Source organism: Tyto alba, unplaced genomic scaffold, assembly GCF_018691265.1.
Source record: "Tyto alba isolate M040663 unplaced genomic scaffold, T.alba_DEE_v4.0 Super-Scaffold_28, whole genome shotgun sequence".
Classification (NCBI taxonomy): Eukaryota; Metazoa; Chordata; class Aves; order Strigiformes; family Tytonidae; genus Tyto; species Tyto alba.
In genome coordinates this window covers 3,862,290-3,880,519 of record NW_024881302.1, presented here as the reverse complement: position 1 = coordinate 3,880,519, position 18,230 = coordinate 3,862,290, and the positions used below count along the sequence as shown (strand labels likewise).

The window sequence follows — 18,230 nt, the reverse complement described above, 5'->3', positions numbered from 1 at the left end:
CATGGTCAGCCTTCCTCCACCATCCTAAAGTAAAAGCACAGCTCTTCTTCCACCGTCTGAGCACAGCTGTAACCGACGACCGACCTGTCACCAAAGGGGACTTCTTTCTGGATTAACCCCCCCCCCAAACCACGCTCTACCATGTGTATGTACTCTGGAAACGACCCGAAGGAGCTGGGAGTAGTGAGGACGCAAGAGTCCTTTCCCAGTTTCTGCTCACAGCTACTGGCAAACCCCAGAACCAACACAGCAGGGGAGAGGAGGAGGCACGGGTGCCCTCGAGCCCTGTCCATCCATAGGGCAAACAGCCTCTTTTCAAGGGCATTTTCCACACAGAGTAATCCAGGAAATAACATCTCACCTGTGGTATTTTCCTGCTGCAGAGGGGAACAGGCGTTGGCGGCTCCTGTTTCTCGGTATGTGTGAGTTCCTCTCTCCTTCCCTTCTCCCTTCCACTCCAGTTCATTTCAGCGCTTTTTTAAGAGCCACTGATCCCCATCAACTGCTCGCTGTAATAGAAACGTCACTTTTTCTCACAGTATTTATTCCTTACAAAATCTTGTGTGACATGCTAGGTTCCCATGGATGTAGCTGATCATTTTTATTTTGTAAATATAATTACCTAACTTTACATTAACTATATCGTAATAAACTATTTTTGCACCACCCTTTGCATGCTGTGTAGTGAGGCATTTATTTCAAAAAGGACGCTACTACAGAAAGAACAGAGCAGAGGCCAGATCCTGAAAATGAGCTGTTTGCTTTTATAATCACACTTCACCAAGAAAATGCAACAGGTAGTATTTTAATAGCAGTAACATGTTTATCTAATGCTGCTGAACAGAATTTACTGGAGAATGAGCTTCCTCAGCTTCTTCCATACTTGCTACTCCACAGGTAACAGTAATGCTTTTTCCTCCCAGACCCATGCCAACTTTCTCAAACAGAACAGAACAAATTGGCAATCTGTTGATGTTATTCCATGTAACTTAAATAACCTAAGGATCTATAGGAATTTTTAATAATTTGTATCTTTGGAACAGCCAACCCACAAGGACTGCCAGGAGTGCAAAACCCAGAAGATGTTGAGCTTTTCTGTGAAAACGGTTTATTTAATAATGCCAGTCATGGCACTTCTGCGACAAGCAAAACTGGTAACAAAACATTAAGACCTTTTTTCACTGTGAGAGATTTTGGGGCACTTTATATTCAGTATAATGTAATTCTTAACACGGATGCTGTTTAGTTTTGAAATTCTTAAGTTTACACCCATTTCTTCTACCCTGAACTGCAGGGACAGAGATCTTACCTCCCTCCCTCTTCCTTGTCACTCCCTGTCCCCCACCCTGCCGCTGCCAACAAAGGTGGTGGAAGTCACCAAGCCAGACCCTCACACCGTGTCCCCACCTGAATGAACTGAGGTTTCCTTCCACTGCTCACTCTGAAGTTGGTGACTGAACTCCAGCATGTCTGCTCTCAAGACAAGACCAACTGATCCCAAAGAACAGTTCCTCTCATTTCTTTCCAGACTCCCCTACACTTCCCTCAAGGAAGACAGGCTATCATTAATATCTGCTCTGACGCTTTTAGGCTGGAGCTCTGCTAATCTTAAACCAAAGGAAATGTGTACACAATCAAAATGTACTTCTAATTTCTGCCTTCTAATTTCCCACAAATTACCCTTCACAAACTTTCAACAATTAATGCCAACAAAAAATGTAACTAAGGTGCTTAATCTCTCTATACAAAGTCTCGCTATTCTGTAGCCCTCTTAACTCTTCCTTTAGTGATGTAGAGGAGCCACTGGGTTACAATTCCATTCTGTGGTATCTCAAGTTGGAAACATGTCCATTTCACTGTTTAAACACCTACCCAGCACCGTATGAATGTACCTCGTCTACAGGCAACGAGCCTGCCCGTAGTTTTAAGCTCTATGAATGCAGTCCTATCACAGCTATCCTCACAAAACAACTCACCAAGCAGTTGGGTCATTCCCTCTAGCGTGGGAATGACCCACAGCAAGGGACCTGTGGCACTTCAGGGTAGAGAGCACTTCGCTTCTCTGGAGGAGCTTACCTAAATTACACCTAGAGGGATAATACAATGATGTCTATACGTAAGAAGAAGGTTCATGAATGCTAGCTGTTAAGTACTCCACCAGCCCTGTGGGGCAGCTCACTCATTTACTGTCTTTGGAAAAAAATGTGTAGTTGGTGGGATTGTATTCTTCCCAAATCCTTTCAAACTCATCCAGAAAAGGCTTCACATACTCGGCGTCTTCCATGACCAGCACGTTCTCCCGGTTGTTCTGGATAGCTTGGGTGGTCCAGTTGAGGGAGCCTGTGATGAGCATCCTCCCGTCCACGATAGCGAACTTGTGGTGCATGTAACCTCCCTCCTGGTCATGGCGCACCTGGATCCCTACAAAGACACAACCACCCCTGCAGCGGGCACCGGAGCTCTCACCGGGGCCGCAGCCGCCCCGAGGAGCGCCGGGCCGTGCCCTGCCACACAGGGCCCCTCGCCCAGGGCAGGCCGCCTCACCGGCGCGCCGGAGGAGGCCGATCTGGGAGCCCTGGAGCCCCATGTACTGCGCATCGGTGACGATGCGGACGCGGACGCCGCGGCAGTGGAGGAGCTGGACAGCGCGGCCCAGCTGCGGGCTGGAGAAGGCGAAGAGGCAGATCTCGAGGGAGCGGCGTGCGGAGAGGAGGAGGCGCAAGAGGCGGCTGAGGGAGCAGTCCCCGCGCGGTAAGGGGCAAGGGCAGGGCCGGGGCGCCTCGCCGGGTCCCGCCGCCTCGGTCAGCAGCGCCTCGGTGCAGCTGGGAGGAGAAGGGAAGAAAAGCACCTCGCGGAGGGGCCGCCGCCGCCGCCGCCCCCAGCCCGCCAGCGCCAGCGCAAGCGCCGCCGCCATGGCCAGCGCCAGGCCCTCCCGCCCCGCCGCCCACATGCCCCCGCCGCCGCCGGGCCGGCGCATGCGCGGTCGCTCCGAGCGAGGAAAGGCGGAGAGGGCGGGAAAGGCGCCTGAGGGAGCCGCCCGCCGCCGGAGCCCTCGATCCCGCTTTTAACCCCCCCCGGGGGCTTGGGCTGCTTTGGGGGGGGGGGGAAAAGGACGGATGGCGAGCTCTCCTGGAAGCGCTGGAGAGCTACTGCAGGTCCTCCTTGCCAGCTGCAGCTGACTGTAACCCTTCCCCAAACGCCAGCCGGCTGCACTGCGAGAGCTCAGCAGGTCCTTTAAGCTGGCTCCTGCCTGGCTGAGGGCGGTAAAACTACAGCAAAAAGGCTTTCTGACTGTAACTGCAGCCCAACCAGTGACCCAGCGCCGGCGGCGGGTCTCTGCTCACCTCCAGCTGCAGCACTCGCCGCTCCTCCCTCCCAGGTAGACGCTGCTCGGCCACGCAGAAAAAGGAAATCACGTCAGAATAAAGAAACATGAATCAGTTTGTCTTCAAGGCGTAGGGTTTAGAGGGAAGGAGGGTGGCGAAAGATGGCTGCAGACATCCTTTTTTGTTAATTGAGTTGCGCTAAGAGGAGCGTGCACATTCCAGCTATCACCGACGGCAAAAGGAGCGCCTGCGGCGTCATCTGCGAACTGTGGGAACTTGCCCCCACAATTATTTGGTAATCCTGCATATAGATCTGTTCTGGCAGGCAAGCACATCTGTTTTTATGCTACATAGGAGCCCTGGGTTCACGGACCAGGCAACTCTTCCCCCTTCTTTCTTTTGGGCATTTTATAAGTGTTAAGTTGGTGGTTTCTTTGCCCTGGCTCAGAAATTATATGTTACCCAGAGTCTGGCTGTCTGTGACACAGTCCTATTTCAGATCAGGGCAGAGACTGACTGACATCCTGTACAACTCGCTGCTTACACAAGCACGTGGAAGAAGGGGCTGAAGCCTCAAGCTTGACCTTGCAATCACCATTCTGGAAGAAACCACACTTCTGTTCAGAAACGTGGGATTTGCCAGGGGGTGCTTATGCACCAACTGTGGGTTAAAGACTAGGTTTTAATGTTGGTTTTCTTGGGAAAGCTATTCTTAAAAAGCAGAAACAGTTTAGCAGTCAAAAAGGTATAAATGCCAAATAACGCCTTACCTGTTGCGTTACGTAGCTTTGAATTGGACCAGAATAGCTTTCAAGTAGAGAATAAAGAGTACGAGGTACGCACAAGAATAGGCACAGACCCAGCACTGGAAATTCTGATTTTCTAGTCCATGTTTTTCTAATGACTTCTGTCGCTTTTATCCCACTAGCAGTGGGCTTTGTTCTTCCTTCATGACTAGCACCTAGCAAGCAAGGTGCATATATTATTCAAAACTTCCTTTCCCGTGGATAGAGCTTGAACACCTCTTTTGTTTCCTGTTTCCTTATTGACAATTGGGAAATGCAAGTCTTTTTGCAAACCCTGAAATTAAGTGTTTGAAGTAACAGAGTAATGCCCTTTTCTAAGCATCTGCTTGCTGTTTGAATATTCTGCGGTTGTTTGTATCCAGTCAAGAATTTTCAATTAATATCTATGAGCATCTCTTGCTCCGTATGTACCAGAAACTAATACATACAAAGCTAAGAGGAAAAGACCTGTTAAATTCTGTAAATTAGATCAACTCTAAGGTATAGCAAATACCTTGTGGATCAACTGCTTCTTCCCCCACCCCAACACACACACACATTGAAAATCAACACAAAACAAGGCTTTGTCCATTTTACAAAAATAGCTCTTAATGAGATTTAATGCCTGTCGCCATTTTACAGATGTTCCAGACAAAAATCAACCTGCATATTTTATATATAAGAACAGAACTTGTGACAAGTTGAAACATCTCTGAGCTTGAGTCTCGTTTGAATGAGTGTAGAAGGTCACCTGGTAAAACCTGCCTCTAGCTTGTTAAAAATCTCTATGGTAACGTCAAGTTTTCCCAACAATGATCCAGAAAAAAAAAAAAAAAAAGACCAAAAAAAAAAAAAAAAAAGACTTCACAACAGAAACAGTAATTCCTTACAATACAGATAAGGAATATCTGTTTAGGTAATTAAAAAATGCACCAATGTTTCCATGAACTATTAAGCAAAAATGTCTACTATAGAGTTATATAAGAAGGGAGCACCTACAGGTTGGATCTTTTCTGCTTAACTTAATTAGGAAGCTAGAAAATTATTTCTGAAGACAGAACACCAGCAACCTTCTCCTGGTGAGGTTGTCTTCATTACCTGGAAGTTTTGCAGCCGCAGGCAAAACAAGGCAAGTATTCTACCCTCTAGAGAAGCAAGCGGGCTGCATTTTGAAACTTCTTATATTACAATTCTCCCTCCCAGAAAAGATTTCCAAAGCAAATGCTGAAACTGTCTCAAGTTAAGATATAAATAAATAAAGTGGAGTGACAGGACTCCAGTAGGATATCCTGACTTATGCTACAGCAGAAAATAGTCTCTTCTTAAATCCGAGCATAAAGTGGTTTGCAATAATTTACATGTGATCCATACCCTGGGATGTGTCACTTATTTTTGGTTCTTGTTTTCTCAGGCATTTAGGAGATTTATGTGGGATTCAGAGAGATTAACTGTATCCACTCCCAGGAGTCCCGGACGTTGTCACTGGTATCTGAGTCTTGCCAAGAAAATCTAAACCCGAGGTCTACTGCCACACCATAACGCTTAACAATGACAGTATGGGATTTTAATTAATTCGGGCTGATTCTTTGAGTGTTGCTGCATTTTAGTCTTGAGTGTGGAGGTCTAGATTTAGAGTTGAGTTTCAGGACAGACAGCAGCACTATTTATTAGCACTTATTAATCCAGTCTCACAGCAATTAGAAAAGACTCAAGTCACTCTTCAAGTTAGTTTGAGGACTAGAAGAACAGTGATGAAGTTTCACTATCCACCTAACGCACATGCTGCAGGCTCAGCAGCGGTAACTCGGCGTTCCCTGCGATTATCTGAAGGCAGCAAGTGAGGTTGGGCACCCTTTAGTTCCGGGACTCTGAGGACGTTGGGCTGCGAACTGTTGACATCAGGTGGGACTTGTACGTCTTGCTCAGGCCAGTCATCCAGAACTTGAGAAGCTTGACGTTGTCTTCCTCTGCAGCTCCCAGAATGCTCAGCAGTTTTTGGGTATCCTCCTTGGGTCTGCTGTCCACTTTAGTGAATTTAAAGAGGACTTTCACTTTACTGCAGAAACAAGAAACTCCCGTCACTATTACAGTGGATTCGCATGCATCAAACTGGGAATGAGCAGCGATCGTAGCTTCTCTCAGTACCTACTACAACTAAATGTTAATAAAAGCTTCCAACAATATCCCATGGAAACTCTTCTCATGCTTTGAGTGAAGAAGGTGGGGGGTAAGAAGAGTACAAGAACAGGGGGGGATCAGCTAGGGGGATTACTCATTTTCACTAGTCATGTGTGTAATTCTCATCCGTTTTTTCATTCTAGTGAGAACTAAAATGATTGTGACAACTGGGAACCTCCCTGGGAGACAGATCTAGTGCCCATCTGGCCTTCAAGTAAATTCACAAAATCGTAATGTTCCATGAATTATTTCACATGACTGTCCGGTCTTCCTTTATAACTACTTGCGTCTGTGAAATGTAGTGCCTGAAGGCACAATCCTGACATCTGTTTGGTGTGTTATCTGCACTGGAAAATAGCGCACACTGACAGGCATATATGTATTTGCATACTTAATCCTCATAATGTACGTAAGGCAGACAAGTTTTGTCATGTAGGAAACCTACAGATGCTTGAACTGAAGCGTAAAGGTTAAGAACTGCTGAAAGCCAAAAAGTGAGTTAGGGCGAGAGTAGAACTCCGATACTCTTAGCTCGCAACAGTAAAGCCAACTACCCTCAATACTAAAGCAGAAGTTACCTGACTGTGAGTTTGTTCTGTACTCTGCTGTAACTGTTCCAGAATTAGTGTCAAAACTGTTTCTTTGAAAGCAATGTAGTCGTACTTACTTCATCCACTCCTCCTTCAGGCAAACAAGGCACTGATCCACAACATCTACAGAGAGGTTCTGGTTGGTCAGGGCAGCTTCGATCTTGTTCAAGATTGTAGGGCCAACTACAGGATCAGGAAAAAGGGTGAGAAAGAGGACACCCAAGCTATAGGTTACTCGCTTATACCTTTACTAGTAATTGTCAGCAAGGACTAGTCCACTTCTATGACTTGGGCCTGAATACCTACTGGAATTACAGACAAGAATACACATTTGTTCCACCTCTTATTCTGTTCAAGAGCCCCAGCCTGCACTCATTTTTCACCAGTACTTTGGTCTGGTGCATTAATGCAGCTTCCTCTATATGCAGAAAGCTACACTACTAATAACAGCACAGCCAATTTCAACATAGAATTTGGCTTGATTACAGAATTAGTTTCTCATTTCTGAAAATTAATAAGCAAAATGCTGATCTGGTAAAGCAAACCGTTTATAATTGAACACACTGTGGTAGACTTTACCTCAAACAGCATTACCCCAATTGTACACTGACCTGACTTCTACTCAGACCTCCTTAATGGCCAGTACATGACAGCATGAAAAACAAAGATCAGGACGCTCCTTTAACCTCAGCAATACAGGTTCTTTCTGCTTTCAAATCACCCACCTCGATCTGCTGCAACTGGGCTACCACTGGTGACGACAAACTCGTACTTGTTGAGGGACTGCTCATCATCTAACAGAGTTGGGTAGAGACTGGACCGGGTAGCAGCACGAACTTCCACAAGGACCGCAAACTCTAGAGCAACAGGAGCCCAAAACAACATTAACTGTATTAGCCCAGATTCTAAAATACAGCCAGACACCCTGCTCCAAGAAAGCACAGCTCTGTCAGCTTATAGCATTCAGCTCAGCATTAACCTTTCCTCCACAGGAACCAGGACTGTCAGCTACAGTAAGAGCAGTGCTTAAAGCAGGTGTCACACCTTTCAACTACTGATCAGGCAAGGATATGGGGAAAAAAAAAAAAATAATAAAGTGATACAGGTTTTAGTTCATCCAGCATTGTTAGACTATCTGCCAATACTTAATCACAAACAAAAAAAAAAATCTTGGTGTCTTTTAACATAAGAATATAGGGAAAGGAGAGGGTTCCACAACAGGTTCTTACCAGACGATAGTATGTGGGATGGGATTTGGACATGAGGGCTAAGCCCTAGGAAGTTACACCGATATGCCTCTTCATACTGGTCACTATAGGGGATGATCCGCACACAGCCAACAGGCAGCATAGTCTAAAGAAGGAAATATGTCAAGAGAAACACTGGAGCTAAGCCAGTAAAGTACGATTTTCTCCCCAGCTTCCAGGGGCAGACCAGACTTGGAACACTGGTCAGGCAGATGCTCCTGATTTGGAGGAGCAGAAGTATCTTACTCAGCTTGAAAGACTACGCAGTTGCTGAGGTCAGTGAAGACATCCAAAGGTTGGGGGGGCGTTTTTTAGGTTTGTTTTGGGTTTGTCTCCCTGCACCAAACCACAGCATTTAACACACATTCTCTACAATATTACAGGCTGGACTACTACAGAAATATATGTAAAAATATGCAGTCAGGAAACAAAGAAAAAAGCTTTTACCCGTAGCACATCAAAAGCAGACTGGACAAGATCCATGTCTCGAGCTTTCCAGATAACCTGGTTCCCCATCAGAACATGCCAAGCCAGCATGCGGAACGCTGATGCCCCAAGAACCTGAAAAAAAATAGTAATTCCGCATTAGTTATGAAAATTAGTGAAATGTCCAGTTTGCCCTGTCAAAAATATGACTGCCACATAAGAAAATGGCTAGAACTGAAGAGCAGAAACGAACATGAAAATTTAGCAGGTCTTGTGCACAGAGTAATAGCTTTAAAACACAGCACCAAGATCAAGTATTCCTTAGCAAGATGCAAAAGGTGTCAGACTGTCACACAAAGCGATACTTGCCCTCACCTATGGTTTCAAGAACAAGTAGCAGCAAAGTATCATGTTGCCAAAATGCCTAACCACTGATCCGCTTCAATACTGAGCACATTAGAAGAATGAGAGTTTAATTTCTCAGTTGCTCCAAATTCTTCAGTGCTCTGGCTAGGCTGCATCCATCAGTCAGACCACTTGTTGGCCAAACTGGTGGGTTTGGGAAGCTGGACACAGGCCTGTTCAGAATGGGACTGAACAACTTCTATTAGATGATAACGACTTTCAGGTGTTTCTCTGATCTTATTCACAACAGCGATTCAGGCATGAAAGGTGACACAATACTCTTGGACAAGCCTCCAAAGGCACACACTTGCGATACAGTGGTGCAGTTCAAGAACTTCAAGAATTCTAAATTAGGAGACAGCAGAACAAAAGGAGGCTAAAGACAAAGAGGGATTTATCAGCAGTGTCCAGGAAAACAAGCTGGTGTGAAAGAGACTGTGGGTCAAATGCACTGAACCTTCCCCCTCAGCCAGGTAACCAGAAGCACCAGAAAAAAAGTTAGAGCTGTACAGAACCATCTGTTTTGTTTGTAATTTTTTTTTTTTCCCCTCTGAAGCACTTCTGTTTTAAGCAAATATTACTTGGCTTTGAAGATGCTGCGCAACCTCTGTATTAAATTACTGTCACTGCTCTTGGGAAGAAGAAAAGTGCAGAATTTGAGAGAAATCATATGATCCCATCCCACATGACCGATGATCACCAGGGGCCCACGTGATCCCAGAGGAAGGGAGCGTCCTCAGAGATGCAGTTCACACAGTTACTAGCTGTGCAGGCACCGCGTGGAACACAGAACCAGGAAAGAAGTGCGGACTGCAGGAAATGAATGTGTCTCGTCAAAAAACATTATCAGGAGAAAAGAGGTCATTAGCTTTTGAATTCAGCATCAGTTCCTCTCTTACCTGTCTCATGTGCCTAAGAGAGCGAAAGACAGACAGCCTTCTGTGAGCCACGTTCCAGCTGTTGCAATCTGGCTTCAGAGATGTTTCAGGTGAGCATTTAGATAGCTCCTGCCCTTCCACAACATCTGGCTCGGAAGAAGGCTTCTCTTCTTCCTCAGAACCATCCCAGCCTTCTGACTCTTCTTTCAGATCTAACAAAAAAAGGCCATAAAAAGGTCATAAAAATTGCTGCTCACCAGGAATGAGAACTGTGTCAGAAATGCCTACATGCTGCAGCCAATTGATTTTGGCTGTATGTGGGGAATCCAGAACACAGTAACCGAAAGTACAAGCATTAAAGACACACCTGAAATGTTAATGAAGTTTATTAATTCAGATCTAAGATAACCACTGAAGGACCAAGAAGGATTTTTCATTTTCTACACAACACAAAGTCACAGCTGTGCATTCTCTATTCTTGTTTTAAAGGTCACGGCCAAAGCTCTGAGGCAGGTTTTGTAGATTCTACTCTAAATGGATTAAATAAAATAATTCAATGCAAGAAAAAAAATTACGATCCTTTACTTTTAGAAATTTTGTAGAAGCAAGAAGTCCATATGTTGTGACTGCAAATTTGCTGTAGAGATTCTCTGGGAGGGCCAACCCAGAGAGAGAGAACAATAATCATGATGATGCAACATTCCTACTCGATGCAACATTCCTACTCAAATAACAAATACCACATGTGTGTGCAGAGAGCCTACGAGGCCAAGGGCCTTGATTCCTGTCAGAGTCCTCTCCATATGGGGGAGAGCACCAGCTACTGCAGAGACTACCACTAAGGTGAAGTTGCTGAGAGATGGCTGTATTTATGATGCTGATGAAAAGACTTGGTCTTTTACCATCCAAAGCATTCTCAGAGGGTCTTCCAGTTCTGGAAACTTCTGTCTCACCTGCAAGTTTTTCCATCTGAACAAGGGTGTCTTCTGTTGGTGCTCCCTCCAGAAGTTTCTCTGTAAGTCGGCTACCACAAGCTTTCAAAAGCCTGGAGGCATTAAAAGAAATAGAAGTAGCATTCACTAAGCCTGCTTGCTAGGTGCAAAAATCCAGTAAGGCGGTGTGATGAGCTCAACAAAAAAATCCAACCACTAACCATTAGTGTTTCAACACATCTCTATGCTTTCCTCGATGTGGTAACTATCAGTTCATCTTACAACCGCTGGCACTCCAAGTCACCGCAAGGCCTACCATTTTGCAATTACTTTGTGCAATGTACTTATCCCCCACCCAAGTCACACGCCAGTGCTGCAATCCTCTCTGTGGCACCTTTCCAGGGAAGTTGGATAAGCAAGTCAGGCAGTGGAGCAACTGGACTCCTACAGACATACCACTGTGCCAAACGGCTGCACCTCCCACGCTGCCTATCACAACACATAGGCACTTCCAGGCAAAGCACCACTGTACGTCAAGTGTGAATCCGAAGTATAACACGTTGAGGGCAGGAGCATCTTTTCTTGCTTTCTTCCACTTACTTTTATACTGCAAAGCCTTTCCATCTAGACAGACATGGCAGCCACATGAGTAGGCTTACTTCACAGCAACAAGGGATATTTTTTGTCCTAAAGGCATCAGCAGGCTGCTGTCTTTCTGTGCTTAGCTCCTTCCCGTTCAGAGACCACTTAAAGTCCAATTTATTACCTCAAGCAAAAATATCCTAACGCTCAAATCACATTTCCACCCTTTCAGAATATGGCAATATTCTCTTCATGAAGGAGTTGCAGAAGCTAGATATACAAGTGGCATTACCAAGCAAAGGAGGTATGCAAACATGCCCAGAGGTTTTCATCGTTGGTCAGTGACGTTAAGGAGCGGGCTGCATTGCCATTCCGCTGGTGCAGGAAGGGAGTGAAGGCCGTGTTCATCCGCTGGGCACGCTGAGGGCACCCGTACTGCTCTGCTTCAAACACCTACACCACAGAGGAAAGGCGGTACAAGAGAGCGAAAAAGATAAAATGCTTACATAAACCTGAGCCAAAAAAACCCAACAAAAATACGAAGTGAAAAGGGTGCGTCAAAAACAACCATCCAAAATACACTGTAAATTATGGGAAAAGAGTGGGAAGGGACATCCTTTTCTTAGATTGTCTAAAATTATCATTAAGTAACACTTGTGCTCCAAACCCATTTTTCTTCACAACTTGAGTTAATTACATTTCTAACAGAGCTACTGTCTAGCGGTTAGGTCTGTGAAAAGTGTTATGACTGGCTTAAAATGAGAGGGGCACCCTGTTCCTTCTCTCCCTCAGCCCCAGCTACGCACCCATCCTCTTGTCCCTTGTGTCAACCTTAATGACTCCCCTGGCTGCAGTGACCTGGATCAGCTTTTTGACTCAGCCGTAAATCAACTATCATGTTGTTTTACTCACGTTGAGTCAAATGGACTCTGTGCACAGACCTACCTTAAGTGCTTTGCCCTGAAGCTCATCAATGATGCCTCTGATTTTTCCCAGCAAGAAAGGCCAGGAGTTGATGAGGTAAATCCGGTCCATCATGATAGTGATGATGCTGTACCAGCGCTGGAAACCTCGAGCCAGGCTGTCTTTGATAAAGAAAGTGTGGCTGAACACAAACCCATGCTGTTCATCACCAAAAAAAATGGGGCCTTCACGTCCTGGGCAGACCTGAAGGGGAGGGACACATACACTGGAGCAGTTAAGCACATCACACAGCTGAAATGACAATAAACTGAGAAAAGCTTCCTGCTCTTTAACACACGCGTGGTGAATAAAACAAGCCTTTTCCAGGCTACTATCCAAAACCCAGGATCAAACAGACCTTCAGAGGTATCCTACAAACACTACAAAACCTTCAATTTAATTGTATTTTAAGAATTCAGCTCCATTCAACTACGATACGGCTGAGAATCCACAAGGGATTTTATGATCCTGACACACGAACGCTCATTAATCTGTAAGGTTCTCCCTTTGCTTCTGTGAGATGCTGAATGTTAATGGCCTACAGATATCAAATATTTCTTGGCACTGAACAACATATTTCAATGTCTTTACAAAAAAACAGTTTATCTTACAAAGAAAAACAATAAACACAGGAGCAAAAAGAAGAAAGGGAAATTATTGGTCTCACAAAGTAAGAGGAAGGAACCCTCAAGGCTATCAAAAAATCAACCTTAAAAATTACCACCAATCCTGGAATGAACAGACTTGTATGTCTGTCTTTCCACCTCCATTCCCTCCTTGTTTCAGGCTGCGTGGAGCAGCCAGGATCAGCAAAGCACTATCCTGGATTTGAAACAACACATAAAGCCATAGACAGGTTTTCTCCCTGTACTCCAAGGCAGTTACCTCACAGCTCAGACTGCGAACACAGGCCTGGCGCACGATGCTGAACAGCTGGGGGTGGTTTGGGTGTTGGTGACTGACGTACTTGATCGAAGTTTCTTTGTCGTGGCTGACATAGCCAGGATGTCCTCCTGCAAGAGAGCGGCAACCCTGAAGATAGAAAAGCAAATCCAGCCATAAATGAGCATGCAGTTATCTAAGATTTCCAAAGGCCTCTGCATATTCCCTGCAAAACACAGGGAAACATTACTTACACATACAGATAAGAACAGAAATACTTGGAAGACAAGAAATATGAGTCAGGGTCAGGATTTGAACCCAGCTCCTCACACAGAACTCTGTGCGATATGTTTCCTCTGCTCTTAGGCTCATTTGCCACTATTTAATTTGATTTGGAATTTGGTGCTGTCTCTACAAGTGGCAAAATTTAGTTAACAGCAGCTGTGAAACCAACCAGCCTAACAAAACTGGCCATAACCTAAAGGAAAGTAAATAACAAATAATTCAGAACAAGTACTAACAGCAGACAAGCATGAGAACAGAGAACATACATTTTCTCTATTGTTTCAATTGCTTTTGCTTTTTTTTCTGTTTCCTACTCAATACTGCTCTTAAAATTACTATTAATAAATGACCAGATCTAATCTAAGAATGAGGAAAGAATTTCTCAGACACAAGAGAATCACAGATCACAATGCTTAGAGGCCTCAAGACACCATCTTGTCAAGGTCTATATACTCAACAACAGTTCCTTCGTCTTCTTGTCACAGATCATTACAGTTTATGAGGACTCAGAGATCTTCTGGTACTAGTGGTCACGTACAAAACATGCGCAGTTCACTTTTTTTTTTTTTCCCCCCTCTCTTAAACAATATGATTTGCATTAGAGAATCTAAGAGCCCTTTGGTTAAGCCACGGGCCATGGATGTCTGCACACAGATCTTCACACTTGCCTCACACATGTCCGACTTCTTCGGCCCTGGGCTGCTGGAGTCAGCACTGGCACCTTCTGCAGGGCTGTGCGAGCGGATCCGGCTGCTCATCTGAATGCCACCTTCTTCCTCCTCTGCCTGCTCATTCTGCCCAGATATGTCCCCGCTGCTTGCGCCTTGGGGAAGTGGTGAATGTAGGACCTCAGTACAAAAGAGGGTGCGAGGACCGTGGAGCTCACAAAAATGGCAGAGGGCAACAATAGCATTCATAGTGAGAGCTCAGCACATGCGTCAGGCCTCCTGCAGGTGAGGGAGAAAGTACATCAAATCAGCACAACAGATATTAATGCATCATTAGGTCTGACTTGGGCAAGTCCTGTTCTATATTCCTCCAAGAGAGGCTGGCCTTAAGCTCAGCCTACGGGACCAGAGCAGGGTGACCTGAGCAAGGACCTGCTGGGGCAGGACCGGAGCAGACTGGTCCCCCCATGCCCCAGCTCCCTAACTCTCAGGGACATCTCAGGCCCCACGGGGAGTGGAACGGGATTGGAGCGGACCTCCCCGTGCCCCAGGTACCTCCAGTCTTATAGGGACAGCCCGGGGTCTGACAGACCAGACCTCCGTGTCCGCTCACCTCGGGCCCTGCCAGGCGCAGCCCAGCTTCCCCGTGCCCGGAGGCCTCAGGCCCTCTCGGGTCGGGACCGGCCCTGCTGAGCGCCCCCGGACCCGAACGCCTCAGGCCCCAGCCGCGCCCCAGCCTCACCGCTCTGCGACCGGCGCAGCCCCGGCTCCCGTGCCCGGAGACCCGCGGCTCGACCTCCGCCGCCCCTCACCGTGGCTCCGGGCTGCCCCGCCACGGCCCTGCCCGTCTCAGCGGACGCCTGACACTGACTGATCCACCGGCCCCTACCATCAGCTAGTGAGGGGGGGGAGGGGGTTGAGGGGAAGAAGAACAGAATGCTTCCCGGCTACCCACCGGCCGCCGCCACAGAGGAAAGCGAGCAGAAAGTGGGAGAGAAGGAGGCGGCGGTTCGTACCGCGGCACCGAGCCGGTTACTTCCCGCCACCCTCCCGAGAATCACTCAACCTCTGCCCCCCGCCGGGTGCGGCAGTGGCTCGGCCCACGGCCGCCCTGTCCACGGGAGCTGGGCAGAGCCATTACCTCAACACGAGAGGGGGGGAAGCTGAGCAAACCCGGAAGACGCCTCCTCCCTTCTCTCGCTATCCCCTGCCCCTCTGCCACGCCGCAGAGAGCGGACAATGGCGACCGAGCCCCGGGAGGAGATGAGACGCCGCCCTGCGACCCCCACAACCGCTGCACCCTCAGCGGGCTTCACTACCGCCCCCCCCCCCCCCCTTCCCTCCGCGAGGTGGTGCGGGAGTCGCATGGCGGGTCACGTGACCGGCAGCTACCGGAGGGGGACGCTGGGCGGCCCCCGCGCAAGCGCAGTGCGCGGGCGGGGCCCCGCTGAGGAGGCGAGCATCGCGGGTTCGAGCCCGGGCGGCGGCGGGAGCGGCGCGGGGAGGTGTTGGGGGGAGCCCCTTTTCCTCTCCCCGTCCCCCCCCGGGGCAGCGGGGTGCCCAGCGCAGGCCGGGCCCGACCCCTCCGCTAAAGACACTCAGTACAAGCACTGGCAGTACCCATCGTGTTTTAATTCCTTAAACTACTCGCAATATGAGACTGAGGCAGATGAAGGCTTCCATCAAGTACTAACTTCCCCCGTTCCATTTATAAAGCAAAGATGTTTGCACAGGTAACAGCCTCTGAAGAAAGGGAGCAGACACCCAAATTAAACCTGGTGCAGGTCCTTCAAGACAGATTTGTCTCCGTTAAACAACTCCAGACTCTTTCCAAGGTATCAAGTTAGAGGATTATTTATCTCTAGAAAATGTACGATGGAAACTAAAACCCAACTCCATGTAAACTATTAATACTTTCAGGCTTTAAAATAATAAATTACTGGATTCTGGCCCCCACCCCTTCCCTTTACATTGGAGTTGACCCCTACAGAGCTTTAAATAGCTGAGTTTGAAAAAAAAAAAAAAAAAAAGGTAAATCTTCCACAAACTAACAGCATAGATCATTTGGCTGAGTAAAACTTGTACTTAAATCTCAAGAGTGAGCAGCTGTCACTCCTACCACGACAATATATGCCTCTTGATCCAAGCAGCCATGCATGGGCTAATAATTACACCTCTGAAAAAAAACAATATTCAGATGGTCAGCGAGTCGGATGATTATTGTAACACAGAGATCAGATATGAAATGTTTGATCCAAAGTCCATCTAACCTTGCAGCCCATCTCAGACAAGGACCAAGGAAGACATACTGTTTGCACAAAACCAACTACTGCTTCTACTCGAGATAGTTCAGGAAGGCTCCGAGAAGCCACCAGCAGAGCTCGACCAACTCCTGAGCAGAGGGCACTGCCACACACAGCAGACAACTAACAGCCTCCCACCAGTCAGCCAGAACCACGTCCTGAGAAGTGACCAAAAAAAGACACCCCTCTCCCCCCCCCCCCCCCCCAAAAAAAAACCAAACCTAAGGAAAAGCGAAATAGAAAGACCTACTATCTCATTTAAGACAAACTAAGAATGACGACTCATTTGTTATCTTTATTTTCCAATAGTACATTTAAACAACTTCTCAGGACTAACCTCCTCAGCCAGTCTGGCCATGCAGAAAACATTTCCTAGGTTATACAGATCGCCTACGACAACACATACAAGGGGTGGCGGTTGCACTGCGGTGTAGGAGGGCAGCTGGAGTTACGCACAAGCACATGGCGCAACGGCAGCGCTACGGGGGTGCGAGCGGCGGTCACCGACTGAGGCTCCTCAGTGGCACAAAAACAGGAGGGGTGGTTGTACACAGGCAGCTTCTAACCAGTCCTTAGAACCATTTTAATACCTAATAACAACTGAACTAGAGACCCCTCCTGTGGCTAAGAAGTGTAGTTGCACGTCTGATGCTGCCTTCAGAACTGCATTTTGTCTCTTTGCTAAGTAAGCTTTGTGGAAATAGGAGTTAGGCATCAAAGCATGCACTCAGTATTCCGTGAACACATCTTGTGGCCATGCACGATGGAAAGAACTAGCCCCAGGACCTCCGAGAGTATAAGTTTGGAGGAGCACAGCACGCAGTGTTCTTGTACTTGACCAAAGTCCATCTGTGCAATAAATACTAATTAAAACCAGAAAGCTCAAGTGTTCTCAAAGTGCCTCAGCTGACCACAGCCCATGCAATTAGTTCCAAGACTTGAAGGAGCTACTTCATTAAAAATCTGACTTAATTTCAACAGTATCTCCAGACATGCAGATGCCACACCATATGTGTTTATCAAACTATTACTTAAAAGCCCTTCCCTGAAGCACTTTCGATGAATCCTTTATCTACTGATTCTACAGGTGGGACCTGACTTTGAATTTTCAACGGTAATCGGAGTTTAACAGCACAACTATCCACGTCAGAAAAGGAACTTTAGCAGTTCTCTAACTTTGAAAGCATTTGCCCTCTTAAAAATCAGATTTAGAAAAACAGTGTAATCTATCATTTGAAACTATTACATAGCTATTTCTAACATCCTTTTGATGTGAGCATAGATTTATTTTATCCACTTTAGGCAAAAAAGAAAATGTAGCTGCTATTTGCCAGCTGCATATATTAGTTTGCTTCCAATTCCACAGATAAAAAGCTATCCTGCAGCTCTCGGCAGGGAATCCCATGCTCACTAATAGGAACTAGTGGTATAAAAGCTCAGCCATTGCAATGTAGACATTTCTGGTTTTTCTCCAACTTCATGAAAGCATACATTCTCCCCATGGCAATGAAAGGCAAGCCATTCGTGTTTTCATATAGGTGGTAGTTTGGCGTTAGTCATTTGCAGTCCTTTCTATGACTACTGCACACGGTTGTAAACACTTCGACAACCCAACTTTGTGCCTGAGCCCACAGCATTACTAATCCACTAATTTAACACTTCCACAGTACCAGAGAGGAAAATTGTGTAAGCATGTTCAGCATTGAAATCACTGCAGGATTAACTAGGGAAAAAAAAAACCTTCAAAAATCATAAATATCTTTAATTACAAGACTGGCAA

General features: G+C 46.6%; 2 protein-coding genes across 5 annotated transcripts; both read right to left on the bottom strand.

The window, feature by feature from the left end:
* Positions 1-675: 675 nt before the first annotated feature.
* PLD6 (phospholipase D family member 6) lies at positions 676-3,388 on the bottom strand. Its single transcript, XM_042798790.1, has 3 exons — positions 3,345-3,388; positions 2,545-2,822; positions 676-2,421 (listed from the first exon to the last, which is right to left on the bottom strand). The coding sequence occupies exons 2-3, from the start codon at positions 2,585-2,587 to the stop codon at positions 2,180-2,182; spliced, it is 285 nt and encodes a 94-aa protein (XP_042654724.1). The 5' UTR covers positions 2,588-2,822; positions 3,345-3,388; the 3' UTR covers positions 676-2,179.
* A 1,310-nt stretch (positions 3,389-4,698) lies between these two features.
* Positions 4,699-15,431, bottom strand: FLCN (folliculin). Of its 4 annotated transcripts, none has more exons than XM_042798765.1 (12): positions 15,289-15,431; positions 14,148-14,426; positions 13,198-13,344; positions 12,295-12,516; positions 11,642-11,802; positions 10,789-10,880; positions 9,857-10,047; positions 8,574-8,687; positions 8,109-8,232; positions 7,605-7,736; positions 6,957-7,062; positions 4,699-6,167 (listed from the first exon to the last, which is right to left on the bottom strand). In XM_042798765.1, exons 2-12 carry the CDS (start codon positions 14,394-14,396, stop codon positions 5,966-5,968), a joined length of 1,740 nt encoding a protein of 579 aa, XP_042654699.1. In that variant the 5' UTR covers positions 14,397-14,426; positions 15,289-15,431; the 3' UTR covers positions 4,699-5,965. The 4 variants fall into 4 exon arrangements, with proteins under 4 accessions (XP_042654699.1, XP_042654701.1, XP_042654698.1 ...); XM_042798767.1 differs by lacking the exon at positions 15,289-15,431 and adding an exon at positions 15,103-15,154; XM_042798764.1 differs by lacking the exon at positions 15,289-15,431 and adding an exon at positions 14,960-15,047.
* Positions 15,432-18,230: the final 2,799 nt, after the last annotated feature.